The sequence below is a fragment of the Lissotriton vulgaris genome, chromosome 5, assembly GCF_964263255.1.
Source record: "Lissotriton vulgaris chromosome 5, aLisVul1.2, whole genome shotgun sequence".
In the NCBI taxonomy this organism is placed as follows: domain Eukaryota; kingdom Metazoa; phylum Chordata; class Amphibia; order Caudata; family Salamandridae; genus Lissotriton; species Lissotriton vulgaris.
This window is the reverse complement of record NC_141693.1, coordinates 1,959,047,826-1,959,073,753: the sequence shown is the minus strand read 5'-3', so window position 1 is coordinate 1,959,073,753 and position 25,928 is coordinate 1,959,047,826. Positions and strand designations below refer to the sequence as shown.

General features: G+C 44.3%; 1 protein-coding gene across 1 annotated transcript in view; it reads left to right on the top strand.

The window, feature by feature from the left end:
- LOC147717871 (natural cytotoxicity triggering receptor 3-like) overlaps positions 1–25,928 on the top strand; it is an 83,596-nt gene that overhangs the window by 43,087 nt on the left and 14,581 nt on the right. Inside the window, exon 2 of the mRNA XM_086920578.1 lies at positions 23,574–23,915. Coding sequence (XP_086776704.1) covers positions 23,574–23,915 — 342 coding nt within the window. The remainder of the gene's footprint in view (positions 1–23,573; positions 23,916–25,928) is intronic.

The following is a 25,928-nucleotide window of genomic DNA, read 5'->3' as shown; positions in this document are numbered from 1 at the left end:
ACTCAAACGACGGACATGACAAAAACTGATGCAACTTCATTGACACATTGCATGAGAGTTAGGGACCCCACACAAGATGTCATCGACATACAGACACATGCCACTCCAGATGAAATAAAGAAATGGGCTGAACAAGGAGGGGTCCAGACAGACCAAGGATGGATGACGAGGGGAAAGACCACATGGTTTCTCCCCGACTCTATGGTTCAAGTTATCATCAACACAGCACATAGTCCAGCACATTTAGGAGAAAAAGCCATGTTAGACACTGTACAGAACCTTTGGTTCAACAAGCATTTACGAGCAGCAGCAAAACAGAAAGTGCGTACCTGCATGATCTGTTGTCAGTTCAATCCAGGAAAAGGGATTCCCGTCGAGCAAGGTGGATTCCATCCTCCCGACTATCCTTTTGAAGTCCTCCAGATGGATTATATCCAGATGGACAGATGCCGAGGATTTAAGTATGTCCTCGTAGTCGTATGTGCCCTTTCCCGATGGACAGAAGCATATCCCGTCCCAGATTACACTGCCCCGACCACTGCCAGGCAGTTGGTTCGTGAGTTTTTCCCTTGATACGGTTTGCCCCGTGTCGTATATTCAGATAACGGTCAGCCATTCTCATCTGAGCTAATGAAGCAGGTCTCTCTTCTATTGGGGTACCAGTGGAAGTTTCACTGTGTCCGACATCCAGAGGCAGCAGGTCTCGTGGAGCGACACAATCAGACTCTGAAAACTCGCCTTGCAAAAGTGTGTAAAGAGAAGGGAGTGGATTGGATAGTAGCATTGCCAGTTGCACTTTTCTATATGCAAATGGTAGCCCATTCTAGGACAGGGCTATCCCCGTATGAGGTGGTCTTCGGTAGACCTCCTAATATGTGGGGGACGCCTCTGCCGCGGAAGATTACTGATGTTGATAGTACTATGTTGACAGATTACCTTGCTTCCTTGATGTCTGCACTACAATCATGTCGTTCACAGGTCGCGGCAGCCTTCCCAGACAACACCGAGGTGAAGCCACATGAACTGGTCCCGGGTGATGTTGTAGTCGTTCGGAATTTTGACAGATCAAGTCCGTTGGAGCCCCGCTGGAAGGAGCCGAAGATTGTTTTGTTAACAACAAGGACTGCAGTAAAAATCGAGGGGCGGAAGGGGTGGGTGCACTCCAGTCACGTCAAACGTTTTCATGGACTTCCGCCAAAATCTGAATCCCAGAACTCCCACGTACCAGTGACTGATACCAAACTCCCCCTTCTAGAGAAAACTCCCCAAGAGGAGTACCGCCAAAAGTTGAGGTCTAGTAAGTCAGACAGTTTAATTGTTTAAGTCCCCCTTGGGTGAAGCGGTTAGGCAGTTTCTGACAATGTTCAAGTTAGACCCAAATAGAGAGAGAGATAGACAGGAGACCAAGAAGCAAAAATATCGTAAAAGTCTCCGGAGTAGATGTATCTGCACATTACTTATTATGCTTTTTCTGAGTGTTACAATTATTGTTTTGAGTTGGATGCTTTATATGTATTTTCCTCTTGCACCTTCTTTTTCTAATAACACTGCAGAGCACACGTTTAGTGCTCTACCCCCACACGAATTGTCTTATCGACTTGCGCTGCGCAATAACACATTCATTCGTATGTTACACCATTCTCACCAGACCAACAATGCTACTAATTGTTGGATATGTGGCCGACTCCCTCCCTATCAGAACTACAAGGGAGCTCTGCCTCTCTTTCCTTACCCGTTTACACATAATGGTTCCTGTGGTGCCTGGTTTAGTTTGATATCTTCTATAGACACTGACTCTAAGGTTTCCCAAGGCAATTGGATATGGGGAAATCTGAACACAGTCATGAACAAAGCATGTTTCCCGAACAAGGAGGGTCTTCCACAAATGACAGGGACAGATCTAGAAAATGAAGTGTATGGATTAGGCAATTTCACACTTAACCTCATGATTCTAAATGTTCAGTCAGAAATCAGTCCAGACTTACCATCCATATCAGTTCTACCAGCGAAAGGTGTATTGTGTGTCAGAAAACATGGTTCAGTACATCTAGGTCACAGTGACTGTACTACTGTGGTCGAATTCAGTGATCAAGGCAAGTCTACATTCAAAGCTTCCCGACATTCCTATTTTATATGTGGTCAGACAGCTTATGTCCGTTTACCTCCAAACTGGGATGGGACCTGTTTCATTGCATTCTTATTGCCACCAGTATTCCTAGCCCCATCTGACTATCACAGGAACTCCCGCCTTAACATTGTTAGACACAAAAGAGACCCCCCGATAGTTGATCAGACTGAAACTACATGGGAACAATATACAGATTTTAATAAAGGATTTTTTCCCTATCTAGGAACTGTCTCCAATAGTAAACTGATACGTAGATTAACCAGAATTCTCGAAGCGGTAGTGAACGAGACTACCTCAGCTTTGGGCAACTTAACGGAGGAGCAGTCTGCTATGAGACTTGTTGTTCTCCAGAACCGCCTTGTCCTTGACGTCATCCTGGCCGATAGGGGCGGGGTTTGTAGAGTCATCGGATCCAGTTGTTGCGTATTTATTCCAAATAATGCGCCATCAGTCTATAAAGCTATTACCAGACTTCACGAGATTGCTCATCTGATACACCAGAATCCAGGCTCCTGGACTTGGTCCGGTTGGCTCTGGAGTGTAGTATCGGCCTGGGGATGGAAGCTACTGTCATTCCTAGGAATCATATTGACCATAGTATTCAGTTGTTGTCTATGTTTACAATGTGGGCCAGCGATTTGCGGCTTGTGCGCCACAGCATGTATTCCCCATTCAAGTGCACGTTCCCATAATCGAAAAAAGAAAGAGGAACAGATGATGTTATATGAACAAATAGATGGTCTCATGAAAATTGATATATCTTAATGGGTCCGTAGGGGACAAGGAGGGAATGAGGTAATTGGAATTTTTATGGTCAATTGTGTCCCCTAACGTAGACCCCAACGGCTCCATGTACGAGTTTCAAGTACATGTAATTTCCCTCCACAACCGAATTTGAAGACGCAAATACATTTGCGTCCAACGTTAACATGTCCTCTATCAGATCCACCATGAATGGATCGATAATTCCGTTCCTAAGTATGCCGTGCCACCGTCTTTATGTGGTGCACTTTCACGTTTTCCTGGCTCTGCCGAGCTAGGCCCTGATTTCTGTCTTCAAGCCATTTCTGCCTCTGAAAGCTGCAGCGTGGAGATGCATCCCTGACCTCTACCTTACTTCTTGCCAAGCGAGCGGTGCCCGGCTCGGCCTGGTCTGCCTGCCAAAAACAGTATTTTGACTTCAAGTTATCAGCATAGCCAGCTCAGCTTCTCGAAAACACATTCCTGTCTAGTGAAATACGAAAACATATCCCCGACTGCAGAGCAAGGGCCAAGCCTTCCTGTCCTCCCTCATGAAATTCATTGCTCCCGTTACCATGGTAGGCCCCTGTCTTCGAGCATTTGCCCCTAGACACGCATACATTCAGTATAGAATAGCCTCTGCCCGAAAGACCTTTTACTCCAGATTAAACATCCTCCAAACACAAGATATCAGATATGTTTTAGGAACAGGTCGATCTGACATGCCAGACTTCTGTCTCTTCTACTAGTGTTAAAAGTACGTCAATCACACGTCATATTAGCTGCGCGCGCATCCAGGCCATAGGTTTCAGCTGACTCTGCAAGAATTCTCTAAGCATCCACCCATTAATGACACTTTTCTGTGATGTTTCTAGTTCACGGCTCTGTGCACACCCATATTCACGCCTTTTTGCTACGCACATGTGTTCTTATCATATACATTTCACTTGTCACGCCTACTGTATTCAATGCTATTGTGTCATTTTACTATATATGTCATGTACTGTGAATAAATCGTTGACATCTTTTCCTGCCATCATTGCATACCCGAACCCTTGTATTGATGGAATAGATCTCCATTGACTCGAGTCATTTAGTCATTCATGATTAAAGCCCTTATGACTCAGACACCACAGACTCTGCCTCTCATTTGATTGAGCTATTCTTTTGTAACCTGTCTGAAATTATATGGCAAAAATAGTATACGGTAAAATATTTACCACAAAGGTGGGCGTTCCGTCGCAAGGAAGCCCTGTAAAAGTGACGCAGTGAAATCTACAAGATTTCACTGAGTCACTTTCACGGCCATGCTGCGTCAAAACCTTACTCCTGATTGTAGCAGGCCAAACGAGTAACGCAGCATTGTAAGTATAGGCAGCACAGAAAGTATAGGGAACCCCTGAGCAGTGCTGGAGTTGACTTGTGCTTGCGACACGACTCCAGCACTGCGTCACCTATAAACTGACAGATGTGCCACGCATCTTCCTGTTTTTTCGCCACGCCGTGCCGCATTGTAAATGTTGCACATCCATGGTGGCGCAAGAGGTTCCTAACGTCACGCAAAGTAACTGGCTCATCCCTGCTGATCTGCAGGCATGTGCCATTTATTGTAAATCTGCCCAGTGTCTGCCACCATGTTAGAGAGACGCGATAAGTGGCGCGGACACTGCACTTTCGCTGCGGGGTACATTTTGAAGCTCGCTTTTGGCACCGTCTGACATAGGCAGAACCTCTGCTGGAGGCTGCGTTCCCCAAGCTGAAAACAGGAGACCCGATTCACAAAGGCAGTTTGGGTTGTAAACACAGATTACAACTGAAATGTCCTCGTTTCTGCCTGCCAGGATTTCAATCAATCAATCAATCAATCAAGGACATTTATAAAGCGCACTACTCACCCGGAGGGTCTCAAGGCGCTTGGGAAGGGGGGGGTGCCGCTACTGCTCGAACAGCCAGGTCTTGAGCTTCTTCCTGAAGGAGAGGTGGTCTTGGGTCAGGCGCAGGTCGGTCGGGAGGGAGTTCCAGGTCTTGGCGGCCAGGTAGGAGAAGGACCTTCCTCCTGTTGTCGCTCTTCGGATGCAGGGGACGGCGGCGAGGGCGTGACTGGTTGATCGGAGATGGCGTTTGGGAGCGTAGATGTTGAGGCGGTTGTTGAGGTAGCTCGGGCCTTGGCCGTGTAGGGCTTTGTGTGTGTGGGTGAGGAGACGGAAGGTGATTCTCTTGTTGACGGGGAGCCAGTGCAGGTCTCTCAGATGTCCGGAGATGTGGCTGCTTCGGGGGATGTCGAGGATGAGTCTGGCTGAGGCGTTCTGTATCCGCTGGAGTCTCTTCTGGAGCTTGGCGGTGGTTCCGGCGTAGAGGGCGTTGCCGTAGTCCAGTCGGCTGGTGACGAGGGCCTGGGTGACCGTCTTCCTGGTCTCGGTGGGGATCCACCGGAAGATCTTCCGTAGCATGAGCAGGATGTTGAAACAGGACGAGGAGACGGCGTTGACTTGTCTGGTCATGGAGAGGGAGGAGTCCAGGATGAAGCCCAGGATGTGTGCGTGGTCTGTCGGTTTGGGTGCGGTGCCCAGGGCGGGGGGCCACCAGGAGTCATCCCAGGCGGAGGGCGAGGAGCCCAGGATGAGGACTTCCGTCTTGTCTGAGTTCAGTTTCAGGCGGCTGGTCGTCATCCACTCGGCTACGTCTTTCATCCCTTCGTGGAGGTTGGCTCTGGCGGCAGCGGGGTCATTGGTCACAGAATGATCCCTGTGTAGTTCTGTGCCACACGTGCTAGGATTACACAGTAATATAGGCCATGGAAGGGGAGGCTAGAACAAAGCACATCGGCCTTGTAAATCAGTGATTGCCCAGACACTTGTGAACTTGCTGGCATTAACAACTCTAATCTGACCGACTCCCACCCTGGCGCCACTCCTCTCGTCTCTCTTCTCATGGAGAAAAAAGAAACGGTGTACTTTGGCACTTAGGCCCAATTTCCTGAGTGCCTAACAGTGCACTAGGCATTAGAGGAAAAGAGGGTCTGGGGAGTATGTCAGATAACATCCCCAGGAGTATGTCTAGAAACCCGCGTCTGCCTCAGCTTTCCATGTGCACTACAGGAAATCTTAGTGAACTGAAAAGGACATACGTTGACACGTATACACAGTTTAGTGGAGCAGCTTAAAGAGCTCTATAAGGGGCAGATTCACAAGCCCCTTGCGCCACTTTTGCGTTACTTTAACATGGCAAAAGTGATTCAAAAGTGGCGCAAGGGGCTTGTGAATCTGCCCTTAAATGTGGCAGTTTCCATTGGCAGTGAGACACCGGCAGATGGAATTACCACCAGCAAACTATTAATCATTTCACCGCAGGGCTCAAGGGCTCTATTTGCGTGAGGTCTTTTCCGCTATTTTAGTTTTTTTACGGGGTGCCCCCTTTCCCAACTCCATACATGCATTTCACTCCAGCGGTTGTTCACACAGGCTCTGCAGTGTAGGTGACAAAATATTAGACCTGGGTGGTAAATTCCGTTCTGCTTGTGGAATTTGCTGAATTTGGGTAATTTCGCATTCTGCAGAGAAAGCAGAATTGCCCAAAATTCCACGATTCGCGGCTTCGCAGATTCTTTGCTTGTACGTTCTTTCAAAATGCGCGTTTGCAAGATAATACCCCCCAGCACGCAAACAGCGTTCGCGAACAGGAAAGTAACATCGCAAACTGGCGTAACAAGCAATTCCTCGTGTTCGTGGAACTCTGCGAGCTCGCAGAGATTTTTTACCATTTTGCTGAGCTTTGCGTAGTGCTACTACGCAAATTCCGTCCACCCCCACCCCTACCCCGTAGCAAGAAAGACCCGGCTCATAGACCCCACACCCACTGAATCAGCCGGGTGGAACCGGCGAGAAGAAACCTCTTTAGAGCAGGTATTCAGTGAGACAACAGAGAAAACAAGGGCAGACTTTTATCAAAAAGGCGTGCAGTCATACACACACTACAGTCTTCTCACTACCACCATCTTTGTTTATGATCAAAAGACCATGCAAAATGCCACACCCGCCTCAAAATAAAGAAAGAAGCTTTCGCCTTTTTATCAAAATAGATGCCTTGAGTGATTTTCTCCCCATTATTAGTAATACTAATAACTACACGTTTCTAAGATGGGTCCTGCCAGGCGCGCAACACCCATGTGGGCTCACCGGGCTTCAGTACCCTGCAGACACCATATTCATTTTGCAGCTTTGAGGGCTCCCGGCTCTTACCGGCAGATTTTGCGCGCGGTATGAGCCTGGACTATTGTGCCTTTCTCTGAGCTGCAATCAAAATCCACCGGCAGGCAACAGGCACGAGGGAATATATGCACCGGCCTCTGCATTAATACATTTCAATTGTGATGCTTACCTTTAAATTCATCAATAACGCGCACCCCCTCTTCATGTCCTCGAGTGATTGTGACTCCTGAGCATCCAGCGGGTGACATGACATTTATCCAGAATTAAAATCTTGGAATTAAACATTTCGGAAAATAAAATGGAAGAAAATAAACACTGGAGTCAAAAACAGAAATATAGATATAAGTTGTGAGGGGAAAGGACATGGCTCTGCATAAGAACAATCCAAGGAAGGGTGACGGACCAGAGGGAGAGGGTTAGGTGACGGGACCATGAGGGACAGAGTCTCCCAAGTAAAGTAAACCGAATGAAAAATGGACAATAGAGATTTTCTACACATTGTTTTAGATGACTTTAAAAATAATCTTAAGGACAGAAGCCCGCCATTAATCATCCCAAAAATTATTACCTTGAAATGATTAATTTTCTTGAAAAGACTGGTGTGGACCCGACCACGTGGCAGTAGAAGAGCACACTATAGAAATGTATAGATACTAGCGCTGCATGCAGCTGATGCTAATGTTACCCTAACGAGTGGTACTCATTTCTTCAATTTCAGAAGGATGAACGGCTTAGCCAGTCCTGCCACGACTGGAATCTGCTGCCGCCATCATGTTGTGCAGAGATAGTGTGGGTTGTTGGGCATCTTATGTGGTCATTCATGTGTAGAAAACTTATTATTGCAGGAGAACATATTGAGGAACTGGACTGGAGCTGTTCGACCACCACTGCTGTGGGATTTACAACCAGAAGTGAGGTGTCCAGGGGAAGAGGAGAGGATTGTAGCCTAAAGGTATCACCCAGACAGATAAAGCTAGGGCGTGGGGGCACATGAAAGTAAGCTCCTGGTGTTGTTTCAGGCATCACTAGCACACTTTATCAAACACATATGAACTTATTCACGAAAAAGGTAGTAAATCTGCAGCAGCAGATGTACGTCTACATGCTGTTTCTGATTTACTACGATTTGGAATTCAATATATATCTACAATTATAGGCAGCATGGAAATCTGCGCGTGGTATCCTTTGTCTCCATTCCATCTATAGAGAGTTCTCCATGATGTAAAGCTCTCTGAACAGGGAAAGTGGGTTTCCTCGTAAAAATTCACTTTTTCCTCTCTTCATAGGGAAAATATTCCCTGTCCTAATGTAGAGAAAATCAGTTCTCCTTACCAACCGGGAAGAAGAGTCACGCCTGTGCAGGAGTAAATCTCCTGTTATGTCCAGGGTGGGAATTGGTAATTGGGTATTTGGACACAATGTTGGGGCATATTATCAAGCGAATGTTCGACAGATTAGCTGTGCTTTTCTGCGATGAGGCGGCGATTTTTTTATCGCACTATTTACAAGGACTCGCTAACATGGTTTAGCGCTTGTTTTCTTGAGGTAACAGCCGTTTTTTTGCCGCTTTGCATGTCAGCAATATTTATCGCTAATGACATGCAAAGTAGGCGTTCCTCACTAGAACTACATGGAGACAGTTGCAAACACAACTTCCCTCTATTATCAATGTGGCCTCCCTTCCACGAAGCGATAAAAAAAGTTGCGCTAACCACGGTTATCGCATGAATTTAACATCTGATAAAAGACTGAATTAACCACCTTGTCAATGGGAGGTGGATTTTTAGGTTAAGTCCACACTTGCCTATTAGCAAGTTTTTCATTAGTGCAGTAAAATGATCGCTGAATTTCTCACGCTATTGCTAGCTTTCACTGCTTTCGCTGGATTTTACATCGCCTCTGAGCAAAGCGTTGCTAATATGCCTCTAACTCACGATGTAATTCAGCGATAGACGGCGATAAGGAAATATGCGCTATACGCGATTCGCAATTTTTATCGCACGGTGTTGATAATATGCCCCATTGACTTTTAAATATCAATAGACGATGTTCCCCTCCTGCTGAGGGAATGTATCAATAACCCATCGGACCCAACCATGATTTTAACCCCTGCCAATAGCCCAAGCCCAAGCAGTGTGACCATTGACCTAATTTCTCAGCCCCCCCCCCGGCCTCCAAAGCCAGGAAAGCCACACCTAAGCTAACCACTGTGCAAGGGGTATATGGGCCCCCACCGAATAAACGTAGGAGGAAGTCGAGGGGTGCTCAGGGCAAAAATAAAACAAAAATCCCCCACTCTGAGTTTGGGAGGACATCAAAACTCCCTCCACCCACTGAGAGGTTAGCGGAAGAGGTACACTCAAAACCCACTGAACAGGCTGCTACTGCTCCCGTCTTGACAAATGACACAGGAAACAATGTTACTAGCGTCCCCCTCTCTGTTGTTCCGCTAGGAAATTTGGAATTTTTGCTCAGGTCCCTATTATTGCCAATTAGCGAGAGCATTAAAAAGGTTGAGATCAGACTCACCATCCTGGAGGCTACACTAAACAGTATGAAAACCTTGGCTGGCCTCCAGGGCAGATCTCCAGAGACTATTCCCACTTCCACGGCTCCCCAGAAGCCCCCCAATAGGGCAGCGAGTTTAGCCCCCCCACAGGCCGCTACTGTTGATGCCTCTCCACAACCCCCTAGGACTAACTCTGTACCAGCCAGGCCACCTAATTCCAACAGGTCATCTTCCCCTGTAGACCCAGCTCCTTCTATACAACCCAGTGATAGCACTGCTCCCCCACCTTTAAATAAGCCTTCCCCTAGGCCACGCAGGCCCAATCTACCCCCAGAGGAAAATGATTATACGGTAGTTATGGCTGGTGTTCCCCCACTTGAAGCTGGCGAAGTTGAGAACTTTTGCTCATTGAAAAGTAAGGTAATCAAGTGGTTGAATGTGAACAGACCCCTCCCGGTACATCTCAATAATGAAATCATAATGGTGAGAAGGGTGCCCTGGGTGGGTAAAACATACAAATCTATAATAGGGGATTGCATATTGGTGAGTTTCAGAGATGCTGGGACTGTTACTCATATATGTCAAGGGAAGAATAGATCACTGGAATCAACAATTCAAACCCTCCATGTGTCTTTCTTTTCCCCCCCTATCCCAATGCACCCTAATCAAACTTACGACAACTGGACGAGGGTCGTTCGGAGGGGAAGACATCACGAATTTAACACTCGGCCACTATCTCGCCGCCCGGAGCTACCCTTTCACAGCTTCAACCGATTTAGTTGCCTGAACGGACTTGAGGGGGTTGATTGACACATGGGCAGATTTCCCAACTCAATGGGTACTGTTTCTCTAGGAGATGGAAAAAAAGGGGTCTTAACACGGGAGTTGGAGCAGCAAAGCTCCCTGGTACAGCAAACTTCATCCAGCTGGGTCGGGAGGTCCGCGCCAGATGTGTCCATGGTTACAGTTATTGAAAGCACAGGGGGAAGACATGGGCTGGAAACGGGACGGGTAGAGACTGTGGCACAAACGGAGCTCCAAGGGGGAATAGAGCAGGTCTATGAGGCACTGAGAATTATTTCCTGGAATATAGCAGGTTTGGCAGCCAAATTTAACAACAAAGAGTGGCGTGATCACATTAGTAAATTCCATGTAATCAGTCTGCAGGAGACATGGGCCCTTGATAACAACTTCCACATGCAGGGGTATAAATGTTTTTTTGTACCGGCGCAAAAATCCAGATCAGGGAGAGCCATGGGAGGACTATCCATTTATGTAGATCTAGACCTCCCGGGCAGTTGGTCTACCCCAGATTGGAACTCCCATGTTATACAAGCAGCACGGTTTACCGGGAAGGGGCTAAGACTCACTGTTTTCAACATTTACAATAATGGGGCTGGGGGAGACCACACCTCATTTGCAGGAGAGTTGGAAGACAGATTGGGCCAGGAAATTACAGCTCAGAAAAAGGGGCAGTCACACGCTCTGCTGGTCATGGGAGACTTTAATTGCCACCTATGTTCGCCACTGGTTCCAATAGATACAGAATGGTCTCAATGCCCTGTAGAGAATGGGCCGCATTTCTCCCACACGCCGGAAGGGTTAGCTTTTAGTAAGCTCCGGCTTAATTACGACCTAGAGCACACTATCAATATGATGGGTACGCAGAAGGATGGCACCCTCCCACCCACATTCAAGAGCAGAGGATGCTCATCTATTATTGATTATATCCTGGTTTCAAGATCCTATTAAGTAGAATCATTAGCGTAGGGATTGAATGGAGCAGTTTTAGCGACCACAACCCCCTCGTTTTGGAGCTGATGTATCGGGTGGGCTCAAAAAGTAGAGACCAACGCACAATCACGGAGAAGGTAACAGATCAAGGCAGAAGATTAAGGTGGTCCAAAATAAACGGGGAAACTTTTTATAAGTCCCTGGTCGACGCTGGCAAATCCGCTATTAATGACTGCTTAGACATAGATGTCCAAGGACCGAGGTTACTTGAAGCATTCGGCCAGATTGCTAACCTCATTGATGGCCTATTAAAAACCAGCGCGCCCACAAGGAACCATCGTAACCCACGATGGTTCGATAGAGACTGCTCAAAGGCTTTGATGGAGCTTAAAAGCAAAAGCAGCCTTAAAACCAAACCAAGGGATTCCCAACAAATTAAGATGTGTAGGGAGAAATATAAGAGAGAGATCAAGAGGAGGAAACTTGCTCTACAGGGAGAAGCGTGGGCAGACCTAAGAGAAGCAGGGGAAAAAAAGGACATGTCCGGGTTCTGGAGAATTATTAACAAACCTACTTTCCAGGAAAATGACACCCCGGAGATAGGGTCCAACATCCTCCCAGAACAGTGGGTCACTCATTACAGGGGCCTGTATAATTATGAGCCCGGTACTTCCGTAGAGCCACCTGAGATTCCACTTCAGGCCTCAACGGTAGTATTTACCATTAAGGAGATCACTGCTGGAATAGAGGGTTTGACCAAAAATAAAGCCCCCGGCCCTGACGGAATCCCCCCTGCTTTGTTCCTGAGCTGTGTAGAACTTTGGGCTCCCATAATGACCAGGGTCATAAATACCGCCATCAATTGTGGTCTGCCACCGTCTTGGTCTAAGGCCATAATTGTGCCGATTTTCAAGAAGGGCAACAGGGATGACCCTAAGTGTTATCGTCCTATCTCCCTGATCGATGTATCTGCCAAACTCCTGGGTAGGGCGATCCTTAATAGATTGTCCGAGTGGACCGAAGAAAATAACATCTTCTCGGACACCCAATACGGATTTAGGACGGGGAGGTCCACTAGTGATCAATGCCTGAACCTCTACATGCTGACAGCCAAATACATCATGGCCAGCGATGAATCCATCTATATGGGATTCATGGATTTGACAGCGGCATTCGATCACGATAATAGGGAGAAACTTTGGGTCATGATGTCTCGTATGGGGATAGAGGGTGGCCTAATTACCATCCTAAGGGAACTTCACAGTGACACTACGGCCAGGGTTCGATTCAACAGGGAGGGGGGGCTGACCGACTCATTTTCCTGCAAGAGTGGAGTTCGGCAAGGCTGTATTCTTGCCCCTTTTTTGTTCTCCCTTTATATAAATAATTTGGAGCAGTTTTTGCTAAATTTAAAGGTAGATTGCCCAAGGGTGGGGTCGCGTCACATCCCCGTTCTGCTCTACGCAGATGACGCGGTCTTGCTCGCACGCACACCTAGGAGCTTACAAATTTTGATCAACGGATTCGTTAAGTTCATGGGCTCCCTAGATCTTTTTGTTAACCTGGGCAAATCTTATGTGCTTCTGGCTGGTAAAAAACCCTGCTCCAAATTTACGTACACAATAGGAAACCACATAATAGAAGAGGTTAAAACATTTCCCTACCTAGGTGTAACTTTTGATGGTGCCTTACAGTTCAACTCCCTGGTTGAGGAGTGCTGCAGTAAAATGATCGCTTCTAATGGGGCTATAGCAAGCTATGGCAGGAGGTTAGGTAGATGGAGTCCTGAACAGGTGATGAACCTGTACAGCTCCATATGCTGCTCCAAAGTAATTTACGGGGCAGAGGTATGGGGCTTTGTTAATACCGTAAGAATCCAACAGGAGGAAAACAAATACCTAAAAACCATCCTGAGGGTACCCCCAAGTACTGCTGGTTTCATAGCACATAGGGAACTAGGGAGGCCCCACCTAGATGATTTGGTAAAACTAAGGCCAATCGTGGCCTGGTTAAAAATCTGGGTTAACCCTGATGCGTCTCTAAGCACAGAAATTTTAAAGGATTGCTTAGAAAGGGACAAATGTATGCGAATACCATGGCTCAACTATGTAAAGAGTACCTTAGAGGAACTAGGTTATGGGAACCTCTTTACCAACCCTGTAACAATTGTAGCCCAGCACAAGATGTTAGTAAAGAAAGCCTTTTTAGAGCAGAAAATACAACGGAGAGCTGAGGCTGAAGGGCTTAAAAAGACAGTGAGGGCCCATAACCTGGTCAAGAGCGTTGAGGGAATGGAGCCATATTTGTACCTCATGCACAATGCTCAGGATAGATTTTTGATGTGTCGCTTTAGACTTAACCTACTTCCATATTTATTGGCATCACCAGCAGGGTTCTCAACAACAATTGAGCAGAAGGGATCCTGCTGCTGCGACAATAGGTCTCCGCAGGATTCCCTTCACTTTGTTCTACTCTGCCCTTTTTTCACAATGCCCAGGCGCAGATTCCTAGTGGAAATTTTAAAACAAGCCAATTTGGAACATGCTAATGAGGCACTAGTCTATTTACAAAAAGCATCGGACCCTTTAACATTGTGCTGTATAATGAATTTTATCAAAGTGGCGGTCCGTTTAAGGGGAGAAGAATGATGTTTTTAATAATGGATATTAATCTTTTTAATGTGTCGCATTCCCTCTTCCCTTTTTTTCTGTATCATGTCAATATTATTTTTCACAATTGGGATTTTGAAATTGTTTAATGATTTTTTACTCATGTATATATGTATGTGCTTTTATGGTGATTTTTAATCATCAAATAAAGAATCCTTGAATTGAATTGAAATATCGAGTTATAGAAATATTGGAATAAAATATTGTCAACAATATTGTGATTGAGAAACATTGTTTTTGAAAATATCGCTTTTTCAGGCAAGTAATATCGTGGTCAAGAACATCATTGTTGTTAATATTGTTTCCGATAACATAGTTTTAAATGATAGCGTTTTTAATTATCTTTATGTGTTTTAGTTCATATATTAACTTTATGTGTTATTATTGTGAGTATGATTGGTAATATTACTTTTAAATATAGGTTCTAATTTTAGGTGATTTATAATTTTCAATCTAATTGCTAATAGTAATTTATAGGGTGGTAGTGGGTTGCTAGGTTTCTAAGAGTATAGGGAGGGAAGTTCATTAAGTATAATTAATGAACAATTAATTTATTCTTAATGATTTACTTGATTATTATTTTATGTAAATGTTGTACTAATTACATTTTTAAGTTATATATTTAGTGCGGGCTGCAGGGTTTGTAGGGGTATAGGGTGGGAAGATAAGTTATACTTATTTAACAATTAACTATTAATTTATTATTAATTATTTAAATGGTCATTCATTATGTATATATTGTGTAATAATTATATGTTATAATTATATATAAGGTGTGGGCTGCTATGTTTGTAGGGGCTTAGGATGGGAAGTTAATTGAGCATTAATAATTAGCACCTATTTATTATTTTAATATTCATATATATTCATTGATTATTAATTATGTAAAGTCTGTAAGTGCGGGCTGCTAGATTTATAGGGGCATAGGGTGGGACATTAGTTTTAGTAATAATTATTTAACAAATATTTATTAATGTATTATTAAATATTGAATTGATTATTCATTTTGTTAACTGTATTATATCTATTTATTTCAGTTATATTTTTAGTGTGGGCATCTAGGTTTGTGAGGTTGATTACAGAAAGTGAATAAAAAATAAATAAAAACTATGTCATTGATAATTCATTATTAAATTGTTTACTAATCATGTAAACTGTTTAATTAAAAAACATGGTATATATTTGGGTTATTTATTAATGTTTATCTTAAGAGATTTATATTTGTTTTAAATTAATGGGTTTAATAAAGTATGGTATGTGTTTGAAGGGAAGTACTTTCCCTACCGTTGCACAGACTGTAGTAGGACAATAAAACAAATGTAACCGCTTTGAAGTCTGATGTTTTCCCTACTGCTGCCAAGACTGGATTGGGAATTGTAATTTTACTACCCTTACGAAGTCCAATGCTTTCCCTACTGTTGCATAGACTGGAGTAGGAATATTATATTTCACCACTCCGAAGCCCAGCAATTTAATCCCTCAGAAGTCAAACCCTTTGCTGTTTGTTACACAGACTGGAGTGGAAATAGTAAATGTTAAACCTCCATAGTCTAACACTTTTCCTACTGTTAGACAGACTGGAGCGGGAATAGTAAATGTTACCCATCCAAAGTCCAATGCTTTTCGTACTGTTGCACAGACTGGAGTGGGAATAGTGCATTTTACCCCTCTGAAGTCCAACGCTTCCCTACTGTGGCACAGGCTAGGGTGGAAATAGTATGTCTATTATTCCCAGACTTGAATACTTTTCTTAATATTTTTTTATATATATCTATTATTATTATTTGTAAATGTGTTTAATTTAATGTGTTATTTGTATATATATATATTTTTTTTTTTGTTGATTAAATATAATTTTTGGGATTTGATAGTTTTTTTATATTTGATAATTTTATGATTTGCAGTTTTTTAAATAGTTTTTGTGTTTAATTTATATATGTATATACCTGGTAGAAGGCATTTGCCAAAATGCGTAGTCTATCTGTAATGTATGGTGCATTAAATAAACAATGATATATGATATTTTAATATATTGCTGCCTCTGGAGTAGTGATTAAATGTGGTGCATATGTGGTTTTGCTATTCTTCTGGAGAAAACATGTTGAAGAGGATTAGTTACATATATATATATTTATACATACTTTGTGTAATAGTAAATTAAAAATAAAAATAAAAAAAGTCATAACGTAAAAATCTATTTTTTTATTAATTTGTTACATTATAACTATATGTATATATACATTTACATACATATTTTATATATGTGTGTGTTTATATAAGTATATATTTATACATAATAGTAAATAATATTTACTGTGATTTAATTTACATTATACTAATGTAATATATTAAAATATTTAAGATATACTATTTTAAACTATTTATGTTAAAAACAATATTTTTGTATTTTTTTAATGATATTAGTGTGAAACAATATTTGTTTTTGATAGCGGATTTTCCGCATCCTCGGGGCCGGCAGAAGCCACCGCCGGCCCCGAGGATGCGGAAAATCTGCAGCGGACTGACCAAAGACCCACCGCCAGATTAGGATGGCTGGTGGGTCCTGGTTTCCGTCCGCAGCTTTTCCGCCGCGGTCGGATTACAACCGCGGCGGAAAAGCTCTAATATGGGGGGTCATTATGATAGCGGATTTTCTGCATCCTCGGGGCCGGCGGAAGCCACCGCCGGACCCGAGGATGCGGAAAATCCGTAGCGGACTGACCAAAGACCCACCGCCAGATGGGTCCTGGTTTCCGTCCGCAGCTTTTCCGCCGCGGTCGGATTACAACCGCGGCGGAAAAGCTCTAATATGGTGACGGTGTCTTCCAGACACCGTCCACCATATTAGGATGGCCAGTAAAGTATGCTTTTCCGCGGCGGGTTTTCCGCCGCGGAAAAGCATACGGAACTTCACTGCGGGGGCCCGTTGTGGGCCCCCTAGGTGAAGGGGGGGTGGGGGGTGCACATGGGGGGTACCTATGGTACCCCCCTGCATTTGCATGCAGAAAGCGGCAGGCACCGCGCGGTGCCTGCCTCTTTCTGCATGCAAATGCAATGCGTGCATTTCTAACATTGCCGCGGGTGCAGCTTGAAGCTGCACCCGCGGCAATGTTAAAAATAGAGGATGTGACCGCCACGGTGGCGGTCACATCCTAATTGCACAGGAGGGAACTCCGCATGCCATGCGGAGGTTCCCTCCTGCTCCGGGGTCACGGACGGAAGCAAGTCCGTCCGCGATCCTAATCGACCCCTAGGTATTAGGGAAATTATATTTTAGTAATTGATATTTTTGACACTATATTTCTCTATCTCGATATTGTTGTGTCAGTGATCTGGAAATGGGTTGGATTGTAGTTAGAGAAAACCAACACACTTCCAAGCTTGTGGGCATTTCCAAACTTTAAGGCAAGCTACAACTTGAAACTACTATTTTCCCACCCCTTTAGTGCACTTACACCTGCAGAGGTTTTTGTGTATTTCACTGGCCTTATGCCGGCCACGATGCACTTCGTGAATTCCGGGCAGGCATAGAAAAAGTAAAATTGGTTGTGAAATTTATTAATAGGGCCCATAGGATCAGGTTATTTATTTTATCCATTTGCACAGGTTTACTTTACACTTACAAATAGTCCCTTTCCTAAATGTGAAATGACAATTGCTGTTCACAAACTGCCCTTTTATACTTGTTTTAAGATGTACTCACACAAAAACGTTTTTGAGAGTGAATGTATTCCTTTGGGCGAGGAGTAGTTTTCCGATAGTTGTTTGCAGATTTGAGATCTTCGTAGTTTGGTAGTTCTACCACAAAATAGTGAACTTTGTGAGTAATCACAAAGTTTCAACTCCACACATTCCTTTCTTGAAAAAAGTTGAACATTAAGCACTTGATTCACAAAGAACATTCATTAAGGACCATTTTTTGCCTTCACAATTTTCACCACCTTCAAGAAAGTTACAAAACTGGTGAGTGTGGATCCCTAACTTATGTAGGTGTGTATAAATTAAGAGTTATCGTTTCCTCTGACGTTTCACGTATGTGCGTTTTCAGGTGTGTGAAGGAAGTAGTTGGGAAATCCCATCCAAGTGTAGTGCACACCAACTCAAGAAAAACTTTTTGGGATATTCACAAATATTGTAAGTGCATACACAACGCATACCTGCACACTTAAGTTACAACTGGAAGGTCCATTATAACTTCTGGGGAAACAATAATTGCTAGAAAAACCCTGGGAAGGAGAGACATTCCCCCAATCTTCACTGGGGGAATGGAGTACAAAAGGATGTGTTAGGGAAAATATATTTAAATGAAAGAAGGAAGGGTTTCTCAACCTTCTCTAACAATGTGTGAATTACCTTTATTCACAAAGTTAGGACCACAAAGTTAATTTTGTGAGATCCACACACATAGAAATGTGCCTTGAACCAGCCATTGAGGTTGTGGGAGCTGTGTTTAATTTGTAAAAAATGAAGTGCCAGGCCCTTCTCGGGGGCCACTGCAGCATGCTCCACCCATACCCTGCCAAGGGCAGTACCAACATAACACCTAACCATCGCACTTCTACAAGTGTGACAATTCAGACCATTTCAGGCCACACAAAATTATAATAATGGCCTGAGAGGCTGGTTATTATTTCCATTGTATTGACTTAATAAACATGGCTGTTGTGCTCATCTCAAAATTAAAAAAAGACAGTGCCACCATTTGGTGGACTGTTACTAGAGCTGGTGCAGACAATTAAGTGCCGGTGCCGAGCACTGGAAACCACTGGCACAAATTAAACACTGTGTCTGAGAACAAGCTTTATTGAATACCTGTGGCTTAAGAACAGACACAGGCAATATTTCAGAGCATCAAAAGTTAAGCTCGTTTTCATTCATCAACCCCCTTGTGTCAAGGCAAGATCTAAATCCTTTTGGAGAAAAAACAGTGACATTCACAAAACTGGTGGGGATGAAAGAAGAGGAATTTCCTTAATAGGAGAAGAAGAAAAAATTGTTAACAAGTGCATTTGCAGATGCGCAGAAATTTTCATATAAGCGAATATATGCTTGTATACCTACTAATAATAACATATAATTTGTACGAAGAATATGGGACTACCCATAGTCGCAGCTTCCAGACGTACCCAATGATAGTTTTGTAAATTAAGAAAAAACTTAGATCTACTCCAAATAGTAGAGAAAACCTGTGAAAGCATTCACAATATTGTTTGTGAATGTTCTTAGAGCTTCAAGACTAGGCCTGGGTGAACTTTTACAAAAGCATCACTCATATTTGTGCTAAGCTCTTGGGAGTGTTGGTAGTTCACAGCTTACGTTCTGATTGAGGATGTAGTACAAGAACAAGAAAAAATCCTAAAAACACAGGTGCAAAGTGAGGAACAAGACCTCTGACCTCCTGGTCAGAGACCTAGCTCTCTGCCCCTGCAGCTCAGCTGTTGTGCCGCTGCCGCTGCCCCTTTCACCTCTGTAAGGTAGGTCTTCGATGCCCTCCTCCACCCCAGGCTCCTGCCTGCGACTCATCTCTAGTGGTCCAGTGGGAGAGCCTTGCTCTTCTGCTGGTCCACTGTTGTCTGTCTTCATGTTGTTCCCGTTTTCTGTCTTTGTCTGTTGTTTGTCTTTTTGTGCCTTTAATTAATGCTTTTATTTAATTCAGCCCTCTTTCCTTGTTTTCCTGTCTCTGTTCCTATGCCCTTGTTGTCTCCTCCGTGCCTGTTTTTTGCTGCTATTTTCCCTGCTGCCCCCGCAGCCCCTCCCCGCTGCCGGTTCCCGCTCCTTCCTACCATATGCACTTTCCTCCCTCTTCCCTATTTAATGGCGGCCGCTGCTCGGCATCTGAGCAAGACCTCTGACCTCCTGGTCAGAGAACAAGCTCTCCGTCTCAGCAGCTCCGCTGTTGGGCCACTGCCCTGTTCACCTATGTAAGGTAGGTGTTCGAGGCCCTCGTCCACCCGCAGGCTCCTGCCTGTGCCCAATCTCTGGTTGTCTAGTGGAAGAGCCTTGCTCTTCTGCTGCTCCGCTGTTGTCTTTCTTTTTTTTGTGGCAGTTTTCTGTCTTTGTCTGTCTTTTGTCTTTTTGTGCCTTTAATGTCTGCTTTAAATTTTATTCTGCCCTCTTTCTTTATATTCCTGTGCTCTTGTTGTGTCCTCCATGCCTGTTTTTGCTGCCCTTTTCCCTGCCGCTGCTGCCTCCAGGGCCCCTTCCCCCTACTGGTTCCCGCTCCTGCCTTCCAACTGCACTTCCCTCCCCGTCCCTATTTAATGGCGGACGCTGTCTGGCTGCGCCACTGGCACGCCAAAGGCGTCTGCGCCCTTCCACAACCCGACCGCGACCCAACCGCAACCTGCGCCAGGGACTCTGGTTCTGGGACCACCCACCGCTACAAATCAGCTGCCCTCCTCGCACTCAACCCCAGAAGGAACAACAACTGCCAGCTGTCTATGCCAAACCCCACCCATGGCCAGTTCTCGTGCCGACACTGCCAACAATCCTTCATCACCCTCCGCACCCCCACGGCTGCCACTCTCGCACCGGATTCCAACACACCCGAAGCCCTGAGGTGCATCCTCCTTAACGTGTGCTCCCTACACAGACATGCTGTAGAGATCTGGGACCTCCTCGACACCCTCTTGCCAGATGTCGCCTTCCTCACTGAAACATTGACCAACCCCACCTCCGCCCCCTTCATCGCCACCGCCATCCCCTACGGATACAAGATCCAGGGGAAGGACCACCCCAACCGCCAAAGAGGAGGACTCACCATCGCACACAAGAGCTCCCTCCAACTTATGACCTCCAGCACAAGAGACTCCCCGCCAACCACCAAACACCTCCATTTCCTGATCCAAACCAGCCCCAGAATGACCCTATGCAGCACCCTCACCTACAGACCCTCCAGGACCTCGAACCATGCTCACCACCACCATCGCCAATCTGATCGTGCCCTACGCCATCGCCTCCACGGACTACATCCTGTGAGGGTGTGATGTCCGTGGCTTTGCTGGGGCCTTGGTTTATTCCTGAATGATGCTGAAGAGTTCCTTGGAGTTGCTGGCATTGCTGTTGATTTTGTTTCGGATAAAGGTTGTTTTGATGGATCTGATGAGTTGGTGGTATTCTCTCATGGTGTTCTTGTAAGTGGTACGATCTTCCAAAGTTTTGCTGTTTCTCTAGTTCTTCTCGAGGGTCTGCAGGTGCATCTGGATTCTTGGAGGTCAGCGGTGAACCAGGTGCCCTTCTTGGGGCACTGTCTGTTGAGGTTGTGGAGGGGGGCGAGCTTGTCTGCACGGTTGGTGATCCATCTGTGAAGTTCTTTGGCTGCGGTGTTGAAGTTGATCGAGGTGGGGGCATCGCTGTTGAGGGTGGTGAGGTGATGAGCTGGGAGAGCCAAAAAAGATTGTCGCACCGGGTGCCCCCAGCGCAAAAGCTAGCCCTGTTTCTAGATTATGTCCATCACCCTCATCTCTTGTTCTCGCTGTACCATCTCCGTGACCCAGCAAGTACCAGTAAGGTGCCAGTGGATGGTGTGGAGCCCTGATGACCATCGGCTGTTTGTTCACTCTTTCCCATTGGTTGATATGGCCATAGGTATGTCTCCTGGTTTCCCTAAATTGCTAGCAGTTGCTGATTTTCTCTTTAGGTCTAGTGTTAACCAAGACTTTTTGATTGAGGTACTTTTAAAAATAAAATAAAATTTTTCCCGGAGGAACTTTCATTTAGCATTACTCATCCATTGGTCTGCTCGCCATTGGTCTTCACGTTTTTTTTCCGACCACCACTGCTTACAACAAGGCAAACCTGAGTTATTGTTTCCAATTTGTTAATCAATGGCATTTTGCTCAAGCTCAATGTTGTCACCAACAGAGAAAGCGCCGGGGACTTGTGGGGAATTGTAGCCTTTTTTTGTTTGTTTTCGTTTTACTTATTTTCAACACTGATGTCCTGGCAGTACTCCTTGCCACCACCTGCAGTGTGTCATATCCATATCCAAGCATTCCTTTTGCTGTCACTATTTTGGATATTTATTTACCTATTTCAAAACGGCCACCATACTATGAGGAACTGCATGCATGCAAGGGTGACCACCTTTGAGTGAATTTTCAGCCCATTCACAAATTGGCTACCATTGCGTGCACTTGCGTGAACATGGACACACAAGGGCAGCCATCTTTGAATGTTTCTGCTAAACTTTATTTATAAAAACGTTATAGGATGTCTGCTGAGAGGAGAGGACACAGACAGAAGTGGCCATGTTTTTATTGCAAAAAAATAAATGTATGTGCACTTACGTTCCCATTTTTCATATTTTTGTAAAAAAAAGTTTTACGGAAATACTAAAAAAGAAAAAAAAAACTCATAGGCAAAGGCAACATGCTGGCATCCAACACCAAATCTATTGACTTTGCTCATGCGCGTTTCAGTGCTGTTTTTGTCCTGGTATGGTACCATGCCATTCCCTAATTCAGCACCAGGGGGCTCCCACACTCAATGAGTTTCAAAGTTCAGGGTCCAACAGAATGTGCCTTGGAAGGGAAAGGGTTGGAAATGAGTTTGTGAACACCTACAAATGTGTACATTTGCACATGTTTAGAAACTCGAGCGATGTTTCCACCACATGAAACCCACCCATACAGTAGCGTCTGGTAGGTTGAGAGTGAATCCTTTGATTAGCGCCCGAAAAAACGTTTGGGAATTTGAAAAGTGATTTAGCAGTTGTAAAAATATGTTTCTTGCGTATAGAGGTGAACCTTGCATGTGGAAATATTCGTGATAATTTGGCATGGCCGAGAAGAGAAGCTCAGGTACCTTGACTAATGGGTTTGAGGTGGCGCGTGTTGAGAGGACCAATGTATAATTTAGAAGAATGTCACCTCAAAAACTTGTCTTTCTGCAACTTTGCCAAAAAGATTTTTAGGAGATTTTTCCTGGCGAGACAATTTTTTTGCAGGACAATTGATCTGCAACAAATGTAGGCATGCCAGATATGATCACATTTGCAGTTGTTTTCAACTTTTATAAGCTGTCTCCTAAAAAAAGCGATTCTGGCAAAAGCAAACCTTGAAATTTGACCCACTAGAAGGATCCCGTCAGGTGGATGAGATGGAGGCGTGCAGTAGGCGCATGAAGAACATTGACCAGAGGTAGGAGTGTACATTCCTCGTGCTGTGCCATAACATTCCAGTATTTAGCTACACAGTGGAGGAGATGATTGATTTTAGGTCCTCTTCTGTGCTGGAATGAGGGCAATAGCATGGATGCAGGTTGCCCTCTGCCTACCAAAGGCCAGCGGGCCATTGGCAAGGTAGTCAGAGATTCAACAAGTCTTCAAATGAATGCCAGCTGTTTTGATACATATCAAACAGAACAGTGATAAGAAATGGAGATTCTTCAATAAAGCTAAGATAATTTAAGATATCATCATTGGAAATGCATGATTCCTTTTATTTGAAATAGTAGTATGTGCTGTGATAATGCAAAGATCATTGTAAATTATTTGCTGAAGAAGGATATTGATCTTGTTGGCCCTCAGGTCTTCTGGAAGTGTTACTAATGATGAATCTTGTGGCCCACTCTTGTACCTACAGGTGCCCAATCGCTCAGCGTTACCCAGCCCAGTGCCGCTCATGCGAACATTGGCGGCTCCGTCACCCTGGAGTGCATGTATAGCACCTCCAGTGGTTCAACGCTCGGCCAGTATCAATGGTACAAGGACAATGTTACTGGCATCAAGGTGTCCAGCGAGGGACGGGAGTTCTGGGGCCGAGTTTACCGCCCGGCTAAGAGAAGCTTTCAAGAAGAGCAAAAAGCGGACATCGATCTGAGGGACGTGCGGTCCTACGACGCGGGCATGTACATATGTGAGGTGGAGCTCCTTGCAGAAGGGAAGGCACATGGAAATGGCACCTGGCTGCATGTGTCTGCCAATGGTAGGTTGGAAAGGGATGTCAGGTAGAGATCAAGTAGCAATAGATAAAGAAATACTTCAAAAATGAAAACCAAAGTAACAAAAGCTCCAAGCTCTACTCTGCCAATGGTAGGTTGGAAAGGGATGTCAGGTAGAGATCAAGTAGCAATAGATAAAGAAATACTTCAAAAATGAAAACCAAAGTAACAAAAGCTCCAAGCTCTACATTTCAAATTTGATTAGCAAGGGCGTTGAGACATCACAAAACACTCCAAAAACTAGACAGTGAAGACAAATATACCAAATATATCTGTAGATTGTGAAAAGTTAATTTCAGGATAAAATATAGTAAAAACGTAACAAAAAATAATAAGCTAACTTACAAAGTAGTTTATGGTCATTACAATGCCTTGAAGATTATTTTACAGCAACTGTATTTTGGCTTAGTGCATTCTGGGCCCCAAGGATATTTGATTTGCATTCTCCTCTAGTTTTGCAAAGTTTTTTTAAATTGTATTATTTATTTCTGAGTGGAGTTAAGTCCCAGGAGGAAAAGTAGCTTGTAAATAGTTTTGTGAACAGAAGGCAATTCAGAGCCTCTGTGGATAAAGTGGGTAAATGCGCCATGCTGGTGGGATCAGTGGGGCACTGGGCGTGCATGTGTAATCGGGCAGTATGATTAAATGAACGATAGATGAGGGATTCTGCTATTCCAAAACAGACAACAAATGTAATTGCCTAGTTACTTAAACTTAATATTTTCAATATTTTATAGATTTTAAAAAATGTGTAGGAAGTGGAACCAATTTTTGTATGTCTTTTATAGTGTTATTGGTCTGAAATTTTAAATTTTCCTCATATTTATTTCTGTAAATAGAGCACATATACAAAATAAACTGCAGAGTATTTTCTTATGGAAACTCGGTTTTCCTCAAATGTACAGGATTGCACATGACTTAACTGAAATGTGGAGACGTACTCCATCCAGGGCAAAATCTTCCACTGTATATACGTGCGGTTCTAGCAAAAATATTTCCATAAAATGCCTTTTCAAGTTAATTGACATGGTATCAATAAAAATTATGTATTTTAGATCCTCAGTTCTTCTATTCCACTTTCCAAAATGAAAATGCTTTCTGTTTGCCAAATTCTTGTTGGCCATTTGTGCAGGGTTTTGAGGCTCTCTAGCTATTGTCACAGATCCTAAGTGCATTATGTATGTTTGTTATTAACATTAAAGTAATATTTTGTTTCAGAACAAATATTATTAATGCCCTGTGCTCATTGAAAAATGAATAGCCCCTCAAAATAGTAAGACAATTTTTAGGCCTTAGCTAGACAGCCTTGTGCTGTCTCTTTGAGACACGCCGTATATATGTTGTATATACTTTGTGGGCTTCAGCATGCCCATAGGTTTCCCATTTGCTGGCTCCATTGTCGTTCTCATATTCTTTCTCCCCATTTGTCCATGGCATGCATTTATAGTGCCTATTCCTGGGTTCAGCCTGCCCAGAGAGCAGGGACAAATGCCAATTTCCCTTCACTGCTTTCCTTTTAGAATCTTTCAGGAACTATTTTTTTCTTTGTTAAAGAGCACCTTACACACATGCACGTGTTTGCTCTGCATTCAAAGATCTAGGTCAAATTGCTTCTTCACCTGTCCCACCATCTCCTCCCTCATCACTGCTTATTAAAACATGCAATTACACAACAAACAGCTTGTTTTGAAATTGTTCCCCCCCCCCACACACACCCGCTCTTGGCTCGCGCTCACTGTTTCCTGCTCCAAAAGCCTCTCCCTGAAAAGTACACACAGCTGCAGCCCAGACCAGGAGTGGATCCTTGATGGATGCAGCTATCTTGAAGCCTAGACCACAGCAAGGTGACATGCAAGAAAATGCAAGTGGGCCCCATGTTGCATCCCTGCTCATTATCAAGCACAAATACGCTGTGCCCATTGTACCGTGCATGCTTGTGCAAAAACCAGGCCCTTCTTGCTAATGCTTGCTCCTAGAGGTGATCCTGTGCCTGATTA